This window comes from Vitis riparia, chromosome 13 (assembly GCF_004353265.1).
Source record: "Vitis riparia cultivar Riparia Gloire de Montpellier isolate 1030 chromosome 13, EGFV_Vit.rip_1.0, whole genome shotgun sequence".
Classification (NCBI taxonomy): Eukaryota; Viridiplantae; Streptophyta; class Magnoliopsida; order Vitales; family Vitaceae; genus Vitis; species Vitis riparia.
Window position 1 is genome coordinate 5640810 of NC_048443.1, and position 19201 is coordinate 5660010.

The window sequence follows — 19201 nt, forward strand, 5'->3', positions numbered from 1 at the left end:
ACTCAGATGTAAACTATTTATTATTATTTATTCCTCGATAGAACTGAAATTGCTCACCCACACTGCCAGCTGTCAATTCTTTTATTGGACTTGTCCGATATTATTATTTTATTAACCGCCCAACTTTATTTTATAAGGAGGACCCACAACGAAGTGGGTCCCACATCACTTTTTTGCCTACGTGGCAGGGTGTGTATGGTGAGTTGACCGGTGCTTTACTAGAGAAAAAGCCAAACCCTATTATTTTTGGGTTCAGCCTTCAGCTGCTCGTTATTCCTCTGCTGGGATCATTTTCAGTCACTCTCTCTAGATTTTCTTGGTTCAGTTGCTCTGCAACTGATCACTGTTTTCTCGCACTTTGTCGAATCCTTTCTCTCAGACCTCGAACCAAGCGCCATAGAAAATGGTGTAGTCTCTTTTGGCTTATTCTTTCGTCCGTTAGCTTCTGATGTCCTGATCCTGTTTTCCTGTCGCATCCATTTTCCGTAGTTTTCTTCACATTTTCGGATTCCACTTCGATCTCGGCTGGAATTGGCGAGACGCCAACTGCGATTTCTCGTTTTGGATCGGAAGCGAACAATGTGAGAGTTTGATGAATCCAGCTGATCGGTTAGGGTTTTGATGACGATGTGCGTTTGTGTGGGAACTTTGATGAAGAAATGAGTGGAGGAAGGTTTTCAGTAATGCGTGGTGCAGTGGTTGAGGAAAGTAGGGTTTCGGTGGGGAAGGCGAGTTCGTGATGTTGCGGACAGAGAGGATGACTGCCGTGGATCAGTCGAGAGCAGGTCCGGAAGAGAGGGACATTGAATTGGTAATTGTTCATTCAGTTTGGAATTTTAAATTTTTTGATCTCTCTGATGCATATAATTTGAACCTAATTTACCAACTATTTAGAAGCTTGGTGGCATAAGAAAAGTTCTACTAATCGTTTTTGTTGTATGATTGAATGGTTAGTACTGAAAAAACTTCGCTGCTTCTTTGTTGTACGAGATAGGACATTGTTTCCTTTTTGTTGTTAATTTGCAATGCGTTATAGCCAAAAGCCTTATAGCCAAAAGCGTGAGTAAGCAACGAATTTGGAGCTCATCCAATTTGATATACTTGAGGCCTGTTAGAAGCTTGGATTTGGGAGCTACCAGTTTGTAATGTCAAGTCTTGACTGAATTATTATTTTAAGAAGGTAAAAAATCTGTAATAAAATGTGTAAGCAGTCCTAGTTGGTTAACTATAGACCTTTTGCATCTCTTCTTAATAAGGTATTTGAGCTATTGTGTATTTGTTTTTTACCCAATTCTCAAAACTTAATCAATACTCAAGTTTAGCTCTTGACATTGTTTTATAATTTGCTTTGCCATCTATTTCTTCTGAATTGATCTTATGCAGCTTTTGTTTGCATATTACCAGTGAATAATTTTATTGTATTGTCTGATGAGAGATTAGTATATAACCCAAAAGCCAACATTGGACAGACATAAGCATACACTATCTTAAATGATTTAGCATATCAGCTAGCTCAAAGAAGTTACAATGCTAGACTCTGGCTGTATTTTTATGCAGTTACTATTTTAAGTATGTAACCATAGGCTGATAATTGATCAACGTGCTACCATGCTTCTTTGTGTGAGGTGTATTAAGTTTCATCAACTTGTGAGTTGAACATTAGGAAATAGCAAAAGTGTTGTTTAGGTGGTCTAGCAGTATGTGTAAGCTCCGCCTATGTTCCAATGCAAGTAAGTTATATTGCTACACTTCATCAAGGGCAAATAGCATGCAGCCTATACGCATGATGCACTTGTTTGTTGAACACCTTTTCGCTCAATCTTAGCTCAAAAAAAGACTTACTTCCAATTGCTTGGTGTTGACCACAGGAATCCTTGTCTGAAATTCCATTTCATTTAGGGCCACATCCTCTCATTTTTTCCTCATTGTATTTACTTACTTTCAACTTGAATCAAGTGATCCATTTGTACTAGTGCATTCAGTGGTCTTTGCTGGCAGAGGCTGAACCATCTTAGACTTTTGCTTGTCTTGTCTTCATTTAAAAAATTTTATTAGTATACATTTAGGAAAAATAAATGGAATCACATTTGTAAGTTTCCAAGCTTGTACGAATATACTTTGACATAGGTTATGTGAACAGGTGTCCAGTACACTAAGTATTGATAAAAGAATTGTCTGACATATTCAGCCTTTTTTCGGTTATATTTCTTTGTAATCATCAGTCACAATGTTTTTGTTGACTTGGGATTTTACATCATATTCTGCATAACTGTTTGATATTTAGTTTGGAATGATTCTTATTTGTTCATCTTATTTTCTTTTTTGTTGAAGAATAATGCTGAATAGAGCAACATTATTCCAAAATGGGTTTCTGTATAATATATTCTACATGAGAGAAAGTAATAATCTAAATATTTTGAGATAGTTTTTGACATCTTCACTAATTGATGGGCAAAAAAGAATATATATTAACAGTGCCTAAGTGAAGGGTGCACTAAGGTACACACGATGTATACAATAGTCCCTAATAGGCGAGCAAAAAGAAGAGAGAAAAATAGAAAGTAAGCTCCCTCTTCTTACTTGGATCTAATCCAATCAACAAAGCCTATCATGGTTAATGAATGATCAACTATGTGTACTCTAACACATTAAAAAAAAACTACTTATAAAATCCGATTTGATTGCTTGGTCTGACTGTTCAACATTTTCCAAAGATCTTCCATTTCTTTCATTCTATAGAGTCCAAAATAGGCACAAGGGAACAACCCTCCAAGTCTTTTTCCATTCCTTTCCTACTAAAAATCTGTGCCAACAGAGAAGGGTTCCTCTTACTGAAGACTGCAACATCCAAGTCATTCCAAACTAAGAAAAAATATGCTACCACAGAATGCCTGCTTTAGGGCAATGAAGGAGCATATTAAAATGCATCCAGTCTAAAAAAATGAGAAAAATAGTTTTTTAGAACGGTTTTGGAAAACTGTTCTCTAATGATTTGTAGAACAAATGTCTATTTGGGAACTTGAAATATTTTTAGCCTATTTTCTATGTTTTTAAATATGTTATAAAAATAACTTTTATATGTAATGCTTTATTTTTAATCATTATATATATTTGTATAGTTATTTTTTAAAATAACCATTAGAAAACAAGAGAAAACATCTGAAAAACAATTAAAAACTATTTTCTAAAAGCATCATGTTTTTTTTTTTTTTAAGAATAAAAGACTGTTTTCTATTTTTAGGTTGCTAAATGTGTTTTCTTATTTTTTTGTTTTAAAAAACAAAAAACTGTTTTTTGAAAACAGTTACCAAACAGGCCTTTAGAAACCTAAATATTAGCCCTCATGTCTTGACTTAAGTGGCAAGGATTAGGGTATTTGAGATGGTTCCAAAATATTGAATATAGATTTTTCTATTCTCTATTACTAACTATGTAGCCTTATCTATTCTGACTATTTAAGATGGTTCCAAAATATTGAATATAATTTTCACTTCTCCCATTATCCTTTATATTAATTATCTTGCCCCCTTTTTCTATAATGGGGAATCCAACTAGACTATTTGGGTTGGTTCCAAAATATTAAATATTTCCTACCTTATGTAGCTTATTTTTTAATTCTACAATTATCCATATTAAATATTTCTTACCTAACCTAGCTTATTCCCAACCATGTCAAGAGGTATAGTGATCAAAGATTTTTTACTTCCACTATTATCCTTTGTTACTAACCATATAGGCCTTTTTTTTAATAACAAGGAATCCACCTTGACAGGTTGCCATTTAACCTAGTTGCCAGCTAAGCAAACCCTAGATGCTCTGGGCCTCTCTACCTCACACCACTTAAATAGTAGAGAGGCTTGAACTTGGGACTTCTGGTTCATTACTAGAAGTAGGGATGACAAAGTTTGATACAATTCTCCAACACAACTTGAACCCAACGCTCTTTTCGCAGGTTTGGATTGAGTATAAATATGTTTGGGTTAAATTTGTGTTGACCTTCATAACCTGTTTAATAAATAAGTAGTTTTTTTATCAACTTGCATAACACAAATTTGACCCAATTGACCTTTTTAATAATTTTGCTGATTAACATAACTATATCTTTAAATTATTTAATCCATATTTGACTCATATTAAATTTGTTTTTAAATAAATAGGTTAATTGAGTCATACACATGTTTGGTTGAAACATTAATCATACGGACATATATACGACTTAACTTAACCTAATTATTAAATATGAGTATGAGGACCTAATTATTAAATGGGTTAAATAGGTTATACGATGTGTTACCTATTTAATAACCAATCTTTCTCAAGGCTAGATCGCTTCTCGATCAATGAGGAGTGGGATTGCCGTTTTAGTGGTTTGAGGCAATGTATCCTCCTAAGACCAGTGTCTGACCACTTCCCAATTCTGTTAGAAGGAGGGGGTTTGAGAAGAGGTCCATCTCCCTTTAGATTTGAGAATATGTGGCTTAAAGTGGAGGGTTTTAAGGATTTGTTGAAGTCTTGGTGGGAGGGAGACAACTTTAATGGTTCTGCAAGCTTTATTCTGGCTGAAAAACTAAAGGTTGTGAAGTCTAAACTGAAGGAGTAGAACAGAGAGGTCTTTGGCAGGGTTGAATACAGGAAAAATTTGGCTTTGGATCAGTTGCAGTTTTGGGATGCTAAGGAGAAGACTAATAGACTATCTTTGGGAGAGATGGAAGCAAGAAGAAAAGCGAGGGAATAATATAAAAAGTGGGTTTTACTAGAAGAGATTACTTGGAGACAAAAATCTAGGGAAGTGTGGCTGAAAGATGGTGACAGAAATACGGGCTTTTTCCACAGGATGACAAATGCTCACAGGAGAAGTAATAATGTGGACCGAATTAGGATTAATGGTGTTTGGCATTCGGAGGAGAGTGGGATTAGCGAAGGGATAGTAAATGCCTTTAGATCTCTACTGTCCAATCCGGGGGACTGGCACCCTCCTTTATCCAAGCTGCAGTGTGAAACGCTGCAGAATATGGATGCTGGTGTGTTGGAGGTGCCTTTCTCGGAAGAGGAGGTGTATGGTGCGCTGTTAGGTTGTAGTGGGGATAAAGCTCCGAGGCATGATGGCTTTTCAATGGCCTTCTGGCAGTTTTCTTGGGACTTTGTGAAGGATGATGTGATGGGTTTCTTCAGGGAGTTCTATGAACACAGTAAATTTGTTAAAAGACTAAATGCAACTTTTCTGGTTTTAATCCAAAAAAAGTGGGGGCTGAAGATTTAAGGGACTTTAGGCCCATAAGCTTAATGGGAAGCCTGTACAAATGGTTGGCTAAGGTTTTAGCCAATAGACTAAAAATGATGGTTGGAAAGGTGGTTTCTAAGGCTCAAGGGGCTTTTGTGGAGGGTAGACAAGTCCTAGATGCAGTGCTAATAGCTAATGAAGCCATTGACTCGGTTCTGAAGAATAATGAGAATGGTATTATGTGCAAACTTGACATAGAGAAGGCATATGGCAATGTGGATTGGTCTTTTCTTCTCTTCTCACAGTTATGCAGAAAGTGGGTTTTGGGGAGAAATGGATATGGTGGATTAAGTGGTGCATATCTACTGCAAGTTTCTCTGTGTTGGTTAATGACACGTCTAAGGGATTCTTTCAAAGCTCAAGGGGATTGAGGCAAGGTGATCCTCTCTCACCTTATCTTTTTGTGATTGCCATGGAGGTCTTTAGCTCTTTCCTTAAAAGTGCTGCGGATGGAGGTTTTATGAATGACTGTAGGGAGAAGGGTAGGAGTGAAGAAGGGGTTCAGATTTCCCACTTGTTGTTTGTTGATGATACCTTGGTGTTTTGCCAAGCTTCTCAAGACCAGTTGACTTACCTAAGTTGGCTGTTTATGTGGTTTGAGGCCGTGTTGGGGTTGAGAATAAACTTAGAGAAGAGTGATCTCATTCCAGTAGGGAGGGTAGAGAATATTGATGATCTTGCCTTGGACTTTGGTTGTAGAGTGGGTAGTCTCCCGTCCACTTATCTAAGTCTTCCCTTAGGTGCTCCGTTTAAGTCAGTATCAGTGTGGGATGGAGTGGAAGAGCGATTCCATAGAAGATTGGCCACATGGAAGAGACAATACTTATCCAAGGGAGGAAGAGCAACTCTAATACGAAGTACTTTGTCGAATCTTCCTATTTATTTTATGTCCCTATTGCGCTTACCAAGTTCATTTAGCCGGAGACTAGAGCAAATTCAAAGGGATTTCCTTTAGGGTGGTGGTAGCTTGGAGCGAAAAGCACATTTAGTAAGATGGGAGTTGGTGTGCTTAAGTAAAAAGAAAGGGGGACTGGGGGTCAAATGTCTTTCCATCCTCAATAAGGCTTTTCTTTCCAAATGGAATTGGCGATTCACAAATGAGAGAGAGGCTTTGTGGAATCAAGTGATTAGAGGGAAGTATGGGGAAGATAGAGGGGGTTGGTGCTCTCGGGAAGTGAGAGAGGCGTATGGCATGGGGCTTTAGAAAGGAATAAGGATGGATTGGGAGTTGGTGGGTGCTAAGATTTCTTTCAGAGTTGGCAATGGGAGGAGGGTGAGATTTTGGAAGGATAAATGGTGTGGGGACTCCCCTTTGTGTGAGTCTTTTCCTTCCCTCTTTGCTTTGTCTGTTGACAAGGAAGCTTGGGTGGCGGATTATTAGGATCCCTCGATTGAGGGGCGGTGGGAGGGTTGGAATCCCCGTTTTTCAAGAGCCCTAAATGATTGGGAGGTGGAAAGATTTTTGGAGCGTCTTCACGGGAGGAGAGTGCTTGAAGATGTGGATGATATAATGGTTTGGACTAAAACAAAGAGTGACAAGTTCTTGGCCAAGTCTCTCTACCTTGCTCTAGAAGTAGACTGCCCTTATTTGTTTCCTTCTAGCTGTATTTGGGATGTGTACCCACACAAAATTAGTTTCTTTGCGTGGGAGGCTACATGGGGTAAAACTTTAACCCTAGATCTTGTTCAGAAAAGAGGATGGGCCTTGGCAAATAGATGTTTCATGTGTCTTTAGAATGAGGAGACCATAGACCATCTGCTCTTTCATTGTTAAAAAACAAGGGTCCTATGAGAGTTACTCTTTACCTTGTTTGGGGTGTCTTGGGTGTTGCCCTCTTCAGTTAGAGAGACTCTCCTTAGCTGACATGGTTCTTTTGTGGGCAAAAAGCGCAAGAAGGTGTGGAGAGCTGCTCCTCTTTATATATTTTGGACGGTTTGGAAGGCGAGAAATAGATTGGCCTTCAAGGATGATGAGTTGTCAATCTAGAGATTGAAATACTCTTTTGTTTTTTCTCTTTGGTCTGAGGCTAAGCTGTTCATAGTTGAATGCCATCTAACTATGGTTAATTTTATTGATTGGTTGGGATCCTTTTAAGGCTGTTTTTTGGGCCACTTGGATTTTGGTCTCCTTCTTTTTCTTTGGCCTTTTTGGTGGTGGGTGTATAGGTTTGTATACTTTGAGTCGCTTTTTTGGCGTCTCTTTATATATGAAATTATCTTTACTTATCAAAAAAAAATAAAAATTAGGTAGTATTTGGGTTTATGTTTTTGACACTATTATTATTCGTGTTGGGTTTGGATTGACCTATATAGTAGAATATTTAGGCTTTGGCACGACACGAACATGAACCACCAACATGAATTGCCACCCTTAACTAGAAGACACTACCACCAAGCCATAACCAAGGGGCTTAAACCCTTATTTTCTAGAAGTATGGTAATCAAAATTACATATATCATATCATTATAGAAGAGATTTTTCACTTCCACCATTACCCTTTATCACTCATTGTATAGCCCTTATACATGTCATAATCTCCAACAATCTCATTTTCCTTTTAATGAGAAACAAGATAATTCATTGCATTGAACTTCAAAATTAGAATGAATATGGTTCCCAAAATGTTGGATATTTCTTACCTTACTTAGCTTATTCAGTAGGAATCTAGTTGTATGGTATTCAAAATTAAATATATGATATATCATGAGTAGGAGATTTTTTTCAGTTCTTCTGACCAAAACAAGGGGTTTTTCACTTCCATCATTACCCGTTGTTACTGGCTCTATAGCCCTCATACATGTTAGAATCTCCAATAATTTCACCTTCTCTCTCTCTCTTTATTAATTTTTTATTTTATTTTATTTTATAATCAGAAACACTATAATCCATTGCCTTGAACTTAGTAAGTATAATGAATACAATGAAGGATGGAAATTCCTTTAAGATTTACAAAAAACTGATAAAAAACGAAAAGGATGTCTATACCTCCAAAAGAAAGCAAAAGAAGCTGTCCATCGAAGCAGAACAAGCTGCACATCTTATAAAGGAAACCAAAGTAGTGTACAACTCAAGATCATACTACACATCTTCATGGGGTAAACAGTCCCCAAAACTGATACTAAGCATTTGGCCCCTCGCTTGGCTAAATGGTTTGCTTCTTGGTTAGCAACACATGGAACCCAAGAAAAGGAACATATCAGGTGGCCTACAGCAACAATTTGATGGATTCACCCATCATACTTCCATGGGCCTCTTCACTTTTGGACACCCTTTAAAAGACATTGAATGTCCGCCTCAATAGCTTCACCATCTTCTCTCTTTTGCCAGTCTAGAAAATGCTTTAAATATTACACTGCAATGATCTCTAAGCACCCAACAATTTCATTTCCTGACAGTTTATCTGTCCTTTTGAACATATGGTATTTGCATGGTTTAGATCTAGTATCTTTATTCTGTTGGTAAAGGTTTTGGTACCTCAATAAGAGGTCAGGGATTTGGACACTTATTGGGCAGTGTCATGGCTGCTACTAGTAAGCACCAGTGAGATAGGAGGGGATTGGGTGGTTTGGGGCTTCGGGAGAGTTGTTGAACTTGTATGATTTAGTATTTAGTCATTTCTTTTTTTGAAAGTAATCTTATAATATTTTATATGCCCACTATATTCTTCTAGTTCTTAAAAGTATATGACCTTTAATACTGTTCTTTTCTTTCTAAATATCAGGGTGCAGAGTGTGTGAGTTTGTTTTAATGTAGGTTTTTGGATTGTTCTTTATGACAGGCCATCATTGCTCTTAAAAAAGGAGCACATTTGCTCAAGTATGGACGCAGGGGGAAGCCTAAATTTTGTCCCTTCAGGCTGTCTAATGTAAGTTTGTCTATATATTTGAAGATGGATGAGTTTCATTATGACAGTTCTATGGGATTTTTGTTTCAATTTGATGAAAGCCAAGTCGACATTGGACTATGGCTATTGTAGTATGTCTCTTATATATTGTTCTTTGTGTGAGATTAGTTGGAGAAGAAGCCAGCTATCTATTAAAACATTGGTTGCTTTCATCTTATTCATGTAGATTGGTTCATATTATGCATGGTATTTAGTTTATTTTTATTTATTTATTTTTATCAGAAACAAGAATTGTATTAATATTGTACAAAGAATTCATGAGAGGGATGTGGAGTCCTTCCCATAAATATACAAACCTGATCTAAACCACTAAAAACCCCCGCTATACAAGGAGATTTATACAAAAAGATAGATCACAAAAAGAATGTACCAAAGGAACCTCTCCTAAAAAAACAATTAGGTTCCTCTCAATGGTAGCCCAACCCTAGTGGTGTACATATTGCAAGCCAACTAAGTTGAATGACGTTTAAAGGACAACCTTTATATTCGTTAGTACAAGAGGCCCGCAAAGAAGTAAAGAAATGACATAAATCCCATAAAGTCTCCGACGTCCTCGATTTGTCCTCAAAGATCCTAGCATTTCTCTCTCACCACACCATCTAGATTAAAGTGAGACAAGTAATCTTCCAAAGCGTCTTGCCTCTAGCGAAGTACCCAAAATCCATATTGGAAATAGACATCATATCACTGAAATTCCAAGGTGAACCCATATCATCTTTGCCTGTAAAAAAAGCCTATGCCATAACCTCAAAGTGAACGGACAATGTAAAAATAGGTAGTCACTTGTCTCTTCACTCCCCCTACATAGTATATGCCACTCCGGCCTAAGGGCTTTGGAAGTTCTTCTCAATTGAAGCAAGTCATTGGTATTCACCTTGTGTGCCACTAATCAAGCAAATGCCTTGACCTTAGATGAGACTTTTGATTTCCAAATAAATTTGGTAGGATGGAACATAACTAAATTTGATAATTTGGAAAAGCAAGGAAGAAAGATTTAACTGAGAATAAGCCTAAAGAGGTCAAAGCCCATACTCGTGCATCTGGGACAGATGTAGACAAGTGTACAGAGAAGTCATTAATTCTTCAAGATCCGCAATCTCTAAATCAGTTAGATTGTGGCGAAAAAATGAATTCTAAGAGAGAGAAGAGACATTGCCACATATAGCTGAAATGGAGAGGTCTCTAACTGAGACAACTCTATAAAGTCTTGGAAAATTACTTATCAAAAAAATAAAGTCTTGGAAACTGTGAACACAATAGTTGATCCCCCCCCACCACAAATCTTCCTAAAAACAAATTTTGGTCCCATCTCCCACCACAAAGCGAGTATGTACATAAAAAAGTTGGAATATATGTTCTATGGCTTTCCAAGGGCACCGACGTGACTATTGAACTAAAATGTTAGTGTTCCCACCCATTAGGATGTGTTCCATAGATACTTGAAATAACTTGATGCCAAAGAGCGTGCCTTTCCTTAGGGAAACCTTTAGAGCCACTTCCCTAATAAAGCACTATTCCTCATAGAAATCTTTCCAAAACCTAACTCTCGAACTCCTTAGGCCTACACACTTGTTCTCAGTTGATTAGATGGTCCTTGTTTTCCCTCCCCATATCCTAACCAAAGAAAATCTCTTTGCATTTTTTCAATCTTTTTTTTTTTTTAATTGGAAACGACACAGAGATATATTGATAGAAAAAAGTACAATAAGAAGGATGAGAAATCCTCTCGCCAAAGAAAACTAAACTACAAGAAATTACACTGTAAAACAAGTGAATTCTCTATAATGGACCATTCCTTATGGAGTACATACCGCTAACCAATCAAGTTGTAACACATTAAGGGGAGTCCCGTTAAAAACCTTGGAACAGAAAGCCCAAAGAGAAGCAAGGAAAACAATAGAGTCCCAAAGATACTTTGAATTCCTTGCTTTATCCTAAAAAATCATCGCGTTTCTTTCCCACCACACAACCCGAATTAGAGCGATGCTCGCAGCTTGCCACAAAACTATCTCCCTCTTAGATGAACCAAAACCATTAAATTTGATGGACATCATGTCAAAGATGCTCCTCAGGGGGACCCAATCCATCTTAGCTAACTGAAATAATCTAGGCCACAACCCAATCGTCAAGGAACAATGAAGGAAAAGGTGATCTGCTGATTCCCCATGCTTCATGCACATACTACAAATATCAGAACTAAGGGCTTTGTAGGGTCTTCTCATTTGTAGCATGTCATTAGTATTCACCTTCTTGTGTGCCACTAACCAGACAAAGGACTTCACTTTGAAAGGGACTTGAGAATTCCAAACGAACTTAGAAGGAAAAACCTGAGGTGATCCAGAAAATTGAGATAATGCTAGAAAGAAAGATTTGACTGAAAAAAGCCCTGAAAAAGATAATGGCCAAAATCTGGCATCTGGAACCGAAGGAGATAGATGCAATCCATCAAGTGACCGCATGAGGCCTTCTAAGTCTTCTATCTCAGAATATGAAAGGTTACGACGGAAATTTAAATTCCAAGAGAAAGGACGAGTAGAACCGAGAACTGAAGAAATAAGAATATTTTTATCCAAGACTACTCTAAATAGTCTTGGATATTGGGTTCCCAAAGGTTGGTCCCCCCACCACAAATCTTCCCATAATCGAATTCTTTCCCCATTTCCTACCACAAAACGAGTAAACAAGGAAAACTCCTGAAAGACTTGTGCAATAGTCTTCCAAGGATAGCGATGTGACCATCTGACTAAAGTGTTAGCATCCCAACCATTAGAGTGTGAACCATAAATGCTTAATATGACCTGATGCCATAGAGCTGAACCCTCTCTAGGGTACCTCCACAGCCATTTCCCTAAAAGAGCGAGATTCCTTAGAGAAATATTCCCAAAACCCAAACCCCCTATTGCCTTCGGTTTACACACAACATTCCATCTCACTAAATGATCTCTTTTGCTTTCCCCAATCCCTGACCATAAAAAATTCCTTTGCAACCTCTCGATTTTTGCAGCCACTGAAGCAGGTAACTTAAATAAGGAAAGGAAGTAATAGGGCATATGGGTAAGGCAAGATTGGATAAGAGTTATCCTTCCCCCGAAGGATAAGTAAGCCTTTTGCCACCCATCTAATCTTCTTGAGATTCTCTCAATCATTGGATCCCAAAAGCCACACGCCTTGGGGTTCCCTCCCAAAGGAAGACCCAAATAGAGTATAGGCCAGCCAGAAACCTTGCAATCAAGCATCTCAGCCAATCTTGAAAGATGAACCTGATCAAGATTGATGCCATAAATATTACTCTTGTCAAGGTTGACCTTGAGCCTAGAAATATGCCCAAACACTAGCAAAAGACTCTTGAGAGTCTGCAGATCTTCCTCCCTAGTGTTAGAAAAGAAAATGGTATCATCAGCAAATTGCAAATGGGACACCCTAGTTTTGTTTCTACCCACCCTGAAACCCTCCAACATATTTTTTTCCTCTGCTCTCAATAACATCTTGCTCAGTACATCTGCGACTAAAGTAAACAAAAAAGGGGATAAAGGGTCACCTTGTCTTAATCCTCTAGATGCCTTAACCCACCCTTTAATGCTTCCATTCACCAAGATTGCATAAGATGCTGAGGACAAACATCCACTCATCCATTTCCTCCATCTAGGATTGAACCCCTTCTTCTCCAACACTTGATCCAAAAAATCCCACCTCATGTGATCGTAAGCCTTTTCAAAGTCAATTTTGAAGACGACACCTTCCTCCCCTGATCGTCTTCTCTCATCCACTATCTCATTGGCTATGAAAACCGCATCCAAAATTTGTCTCCCTTGAACAAAAGCGCCTTGAGTAGAGTGGATGGTTTCATGTAGAACCCCTCTTAGATGCCTTGAAAGCACTTTGACTATTATCTTGTAGAGACTAGTGATCAAGCTAATGGGTCTAAAATCTGAGATTTTCTTTATCAAACTCTTTTTGGGTAACAGAACAATGAAAGAGGCATTAGTGCTTTGATTGATAATTCCGCTCTTATGAAATTCTGCAAACACTCTCACTAACTCCTCCTTAATCACATCCCAACAATCTTGGAATACTGCAGTGGTAAACCCATCAGGCCCCGGTGCCTTGTCCCTGTCCAACTGAAAAATGGCCTTAGAAATCTCTTCTTCAGTGAAAGGGGAATCCAACCTTAACGCGCTCTTTTCCGAAATAAGGGACCAATCTAATCCTTCAACGCTCCAAGACTCTCCTGTAGGACTCGCGTAGAGCTTTTCAAAGTAAAGTAAGATCTCCTCTGTGATACTCTAGACATTATTCAACATTAAGCCCCTTTCATTCTCCAACACTTTGATATATTTCCTATTTCGCTTGCCATTAGCCACTTTATGAAAAAACTTAAGAGTTACAATCCCCTTCCTTAACCCATTTCACCCTAGCTTTTTGTCTCCAATGGATTTCCTCCCTCAAAATTAATTCCTCTAGCTCCCCTTTTCTTAAGGCTCTGTGTGCATTTTTTCAATCTTGGAAGCTAAAGAAGCAGGAATCTTGAAAAGGGATAAGAAATAACTCGGCATGTGAGACAAACAAGAAAGGATTGGAGTTATTCTACCCCTTAGTGACACAAAAGCCTTTTTCCACCCATCTAGTCTCTTAGAGACTTTATCAATCATTGAATCCCAAAACCATATTGATCTCGGATTCCCCACTAAAGGAAGACCCAGATACTTTAAAGGCTAATCAAAGTTTGTACATCCAAGCATCAAAGCTAGACTAGAGATTTGATCATGATTTGTATTGATGCCAAAGAGAGTGCTCTTGTTTAAATTAATCTTAAGCCCTAAAAGAACCCTAAAAACCATTAGAATGAGTTTCAGATTTTTCAAATCTTCCACCGAAGCCCTATAGAAGAAAATAGTGTCATCAGTGAACTATAAATGGGACACTCTAACCCTATTTCTACCCACTAGAAACCCCTCAAATAAGCCCCTCTCCCTCGCTCTAAGCAACATCCTACTTAAAACATTAGCAACAATAGTACAAAGAAAAGGCGAAAGAGGATCTCCTTGCCTTAATCCTCTAAAAGCCTTCATCCAACCTTTGGTGGCACCATTCACTAACACCACAAAACTTGCCAAGGACAAGCACCCCCTCATCCAAGACCTCCATTTCGAGCTGAATCCTTTTGCCTTACCATGTTTAGATTAATGATTTATGTTAGGGGGTCTTAGATGAAATTAATCAGAACATTGGAGTAAGATTATTTGTGATTCACAAGCATTTTGTACATTAACATGCAGAGATGACAGTGCACCTGAATTGGTTGTATTCTATCTTATGTGTTCCTGGATTATTTGATTATGCTAAAAGCTAGGCAACAGTGGAACTTGACCTTAAGATAAAATGAAGTGCAATAAAGAAATCTCTACTTGAACCTTAAAAATCATGAATCATTGCATATAGCTGTGTATTTGACATTGCAAAACAAGTGCAGAAATTGGAACATCTTTGGTAAATGGTTGTGCATCACATGTACTCGCACACACACATGCACACATCCCTATCATATTATTTTATTGTGTTAAATGATGAACTATTTTGGGTCTCCTTTTTCCTACATTGTGTTTCTCCCTTGATTGAGCAGTTACCTTTCAAATATGCAATGTACATCCACATCAATATAAATGCCTCCTCATTTGCAAGCTTAATAAACTATAATCCAAGTACACAACATTTTTTTATAGGCAAACACACAAGAAAAATATATTAGAAAAGGGCACCTTGAGGCTGACCCAAAAGCATATAGGGAGTATACAAGAGGCGCCATAAGGCACAAAAAAGAAGAGGAAATACAAAACCAGCCCTCAACTAACACCTAGCCAATCAAAAAAACTGAGTAAAGGAAGAGGACCATCATTTACAACCGACTTAGTCCACAACCAAAGGTTACATCCAAAAGAATTTTTCAAGCGATGAATCGAAAGCTACTCATTATCAAAAGCAATCCTGTTTCTTTCCTTCCAAACTGCCCAAAAAATACACAAAGGGGCTGTCTTCCACACCTTTTTATGCTTATTGCCCAAGTTAAAGCCACACCAACCACTAAGGGTATCTCTAACCGAAAAAGGAAGGACTCAAGTAACACCAAAAAGAGCAAACAATAACTCTCATAACACTCTTGCCCTGGAGCACTGAATAAGAATATGATCAATTGACTCTTCTTCCTCACAGCAAAGGAAGCATCTGTTAGCTAGAAACCGGCCCCTCTTTTTAAGCTGATCCAAAGTTAGCACCTTACCCCAAGAAGCTTCCCAAGCAAAGAAACACACTTTGGTAGGCACACAAGGACTCCAACTAATGCTATTAGGGAACTGAACAACTCTTCTTGAAGCTAGAGTACTATAAAGAGATTTAACTGATAAAATCCCATCCTTAGTCTCTTTCCACAGCATTCTATCTTCTAAAAGAGGATTAAGCCTCCTACCCCGGATTGTCAAAAGTAATCTCTCCACCTCCTCCACCTCCCAGTCATTAAAGGGCCTAGAGAAGCTAGGACTCCAAACCCCTTCTCCTAAATGATCCCACAACTCCACTAACCAAGCCTCCTTTATATGATGCAAAGGCATACAAAGAGGGAAAGGAACAGAGAGTGAAGTTCCCACTAATCCAAGTACACAACATTTATTTCAATATGTGTGGACATTGGGCAAATATTGATCTGTTCAGAGGGTGTGATTACCAGTTCAGCATGTGTTGAACAGTCAGTATGCTATCATAAACATAGTTTATAAAGAATAATTAATGTGCATATTTTTAGTATACGGGACAAGGAATATATTCATTATACCCATGGAGATTCTGAATATTTATCTTTGTTGAGAGAGAGAGAGAAAGAAGAAAGACCTTAATTCTCATTCATGCAATATCTACTTACAATTGAGAAATATATATATATACAAGGCTAGGAGTCCTAACTACCATACATGTGACCTATATTAACAAGGAAAGATTATACACTATAAATACATTATATTCAACACTCCCCCTCAAGCTGGAGCATATACGTCATATGCACCAAGCTTGTTACAAATATATTTAATCCTAGGACCTCTGAGAGATTTAGTGAAGATGTCTGCTAGTTGATCATTTGAATTAACAAAACTTGTAGCAACACATCCTGATGCGATCTTCTCTCTAATAAAATGACAGTCAACTTTAATATGTTTGGTCCTTTCATGAAAGACTGGATTGGATGCAATATGTAATGCGGCCTGGTTATCACAGATGAGTTTCATCTGTTCATCCTTTCCAAATCTCAACTCTCGAAGAAGATGTCTCAACCATATGAGTTCACATGTTGCCAAAGTCATACCTCGATACTCGGCTTCAGCGCTAGATCTGACCACTACATCTTGTTTCTTACTCTTCCAAGATATTAGATTACCTCCAATAAAAACACAGTACCCTGAAGTGGAACGTCTATCTGTGGGTGAGCCAGCCCAATCTGCATCTGTGTAACCAACAACCTGAGTATGACCTCTGTTCTCGTACAACACACCTTGGCCTGGTGTACTTTTGATATATCGAAGAATGCGGATTACGGCATCCCAATGGCTATCACATGGTGACTGTAGGAATTGACTAACAACACTCACAGGAAAAGAAATGTCTGGACGAGTAATGGTGAGATAGTTCAATTTACCTACGAGCCGTTGATATCTCCCGGGGTCTCCTAAAGGCTCCCCCTGTCCTGGTACAAGTTTGACATTCAGATCCATAGGTGTGTCTACCGGTTTACAGTCTAACATACCGGTTTCTTCCAGGATGTCTAAAGCATACTTCCTTTGGGAAAGGACCACACCAGAACTGGATTGAGCTATCTCAATTCCCAAGAAATACTTGAGTTTCCCCAAGTCTTTGGTCTGAAAGTGGGTAAAAAGATGTTGCTTTAGTTTTTGAATACCATCCTGATCACTGCCTGTAACGACGATGTCGTCCACATAAACAACCAGATAAATACACTGCCCCAAAGAGTTATGATGATAGAAAACTGAATGGTCTGCTGTACTGCGAAGCATGCCAAACTCTTAAACAACAGAACTAAAACGGCCAAACCATACTTGATGAGATTGTTTTAAGCCATATAGAGAACGGCGTAACCTGCAAACTAAACCGGACTCCCCTTAAGCAACAAAACCAGGAGGTTGCTCCATATAAACTTCCTCGACAAGATCACCATGAAGGAAGACATTTTTAATATCCAACTGATAAAGAGGCCAAGAACACATAGCAGCCATGGAGAGAAGCAGACGGACAGAAGCAATCTTGGCAACAGGAGAGAATGTGTCACCATAATCAGAACCATAAACCTGAGTATAGCCTTTAGCAACTAAGCGGGCCTTAAGGCGATCAACCTGACCATCAGGACCAACCTTAACTGCGTAGACCCAACGACAGGCAACGGTAGATTTACCAGAGGGTAAAACAACAAGATCCCAAGTGCCATTAGAGTACAGAGCAGCCATTTCATCCACCATTGCCTGTCGCCAGCCTGGATGGGAAAGAGCTTCATGGGTGCTCTTTGGAAGAGAAACAGAAGATATAGCAGAAACAAAAGCAGAATAGGGTGAAGATAATCGATGATAACTCAAAAAATTGTAAATAGGATGAGGATTACGAGTAGAGCAAGTACCTTTCCGAACAGCAATGGGTAAGTCATTAGGAGAAGGCAGAGCCGGGGCAGGTGAAGCCGAAGGGATAGGAAGTGAGTCAGCAGGTACCTCAGCAAAAGGGAGAGGAGCAACGACACGAGGGCGACGATGATAAACCTGAAGTGGTCGAGGAGGCATAGCATCAGGTGGGGAGACAATGGGAATAGGCAAGACTTCAGAAATAGGAAGAAACTCAGAAGTGGTGGAAAAGAATGGTGAGTCCTCGAAGAAGGTGACATCAGCGGAGATAAAGTATCGATGAGTCTCAAGGGAATAACAACGACAACCCTTCTGAAGTCTGGAGTATCCCAAGAAGAGGCACTTCATGGCTTTGGCGGAAAGCTTGTCCTGTCCAGGAGTGAGAATATGAACAAAGCAAGTACAACCAAAGACACGAGGAGGAAGGAAATAAAGTGGTTGGTCAAGGAAGAGAAGGGAGTGAGGAATCTGATCGTGTAAGATAGAGGAGGGCATACGATTAATCAAATAACAAGCGGTAAGAACAACGTCCCCCCAAAAACGAAAAGGAGCATTACTATGGAGGAGGATAGTACGAGCTGTCTCAACAAGATGTCGATTCTTGCGTTCAGCTACCCCATTTTGTTGAGGAGTATGAGCACAAGAAGACTGATGAAGAATCCCATGATGAGACATAAATGAAGTAAATGGGGCTGAAAAATATTCCCTGGCATTGTTACTGCGTAACACACGAATAGAAATATTGAACTGGGTTTGGATTTCAGCATAAAATTTCTGGAAAATAGAGAATAACTCAGCTCGATTTTTCATTAAAAATAACCAAGTACATCGAGAATAGTCATCAATGAAAGTGACAAAATACTGAAATCCTAAAGTAGACGTAGTCCGACAAGGACCCCAAACATCAGTGTCGACAAGCTCAAAAAGAGACTTTGCCCAATTATTCAAACGCTTTGGGAACGAGACACGAGTATGTTTCCCAAGCTGACATGACTCACACGGAAGCGACGACAAAGTGGAAAAACGAGGGACCATCTTCTAGAACTTGGAGAGACTAGGGTGGCCCAGACGATTGTGAATGAGGAGAGGAGCATCAGTGGAAATGCAAACTGCAGGAGATGAATCCGAGGTGAGGTGATAGAGGCTTTGAGACTCACGTCCTATGCCAATCGTCTTCCCCGTACTCCGGTCCTGCAAGGTCACAAATTTATCAAAAAAGGTAATAGATCAATTAAGAGTACGAGTGATTTTGCTGATGGAAATAAGATTAAAAGGACATTCAGGAGTATAAAGGACAGAAGTGAGAGGTAGAGAAGGCAGAGGAAGGGTCAAACCAATACCTTTAGCCA

The 19201-nt window shown here is 38.8% G+C and overlaps 1 protein-coding gene across 1 annotated transcript in view; it reads left to right on the plus strand.

Moving 5' to 3' along the window:
- Window positions 1–269: 269 nt before the first annotated feature.
- LOC117929001 (PH, RCC1 and FYVE domains-containing protein 1-like) overlaps window positions 270–19201 on the plus strand; it is a 46355-nt gene continuing 27423 nt past the window's right edge. The window contains exons 1-2 of the mRNA XM_034849178.1: window positions 270–811; window positions 9061–9147. Coding sequence (XP_034705069.1) covers window positions 740–811; window positions 9061–9147 — 159 coding nt within the window. The 5' untranslated portion in view covers window positions 270–739. The remainder of the gene's footprint in view (window positions 812–9060; window positions 9148–19201) is intronic.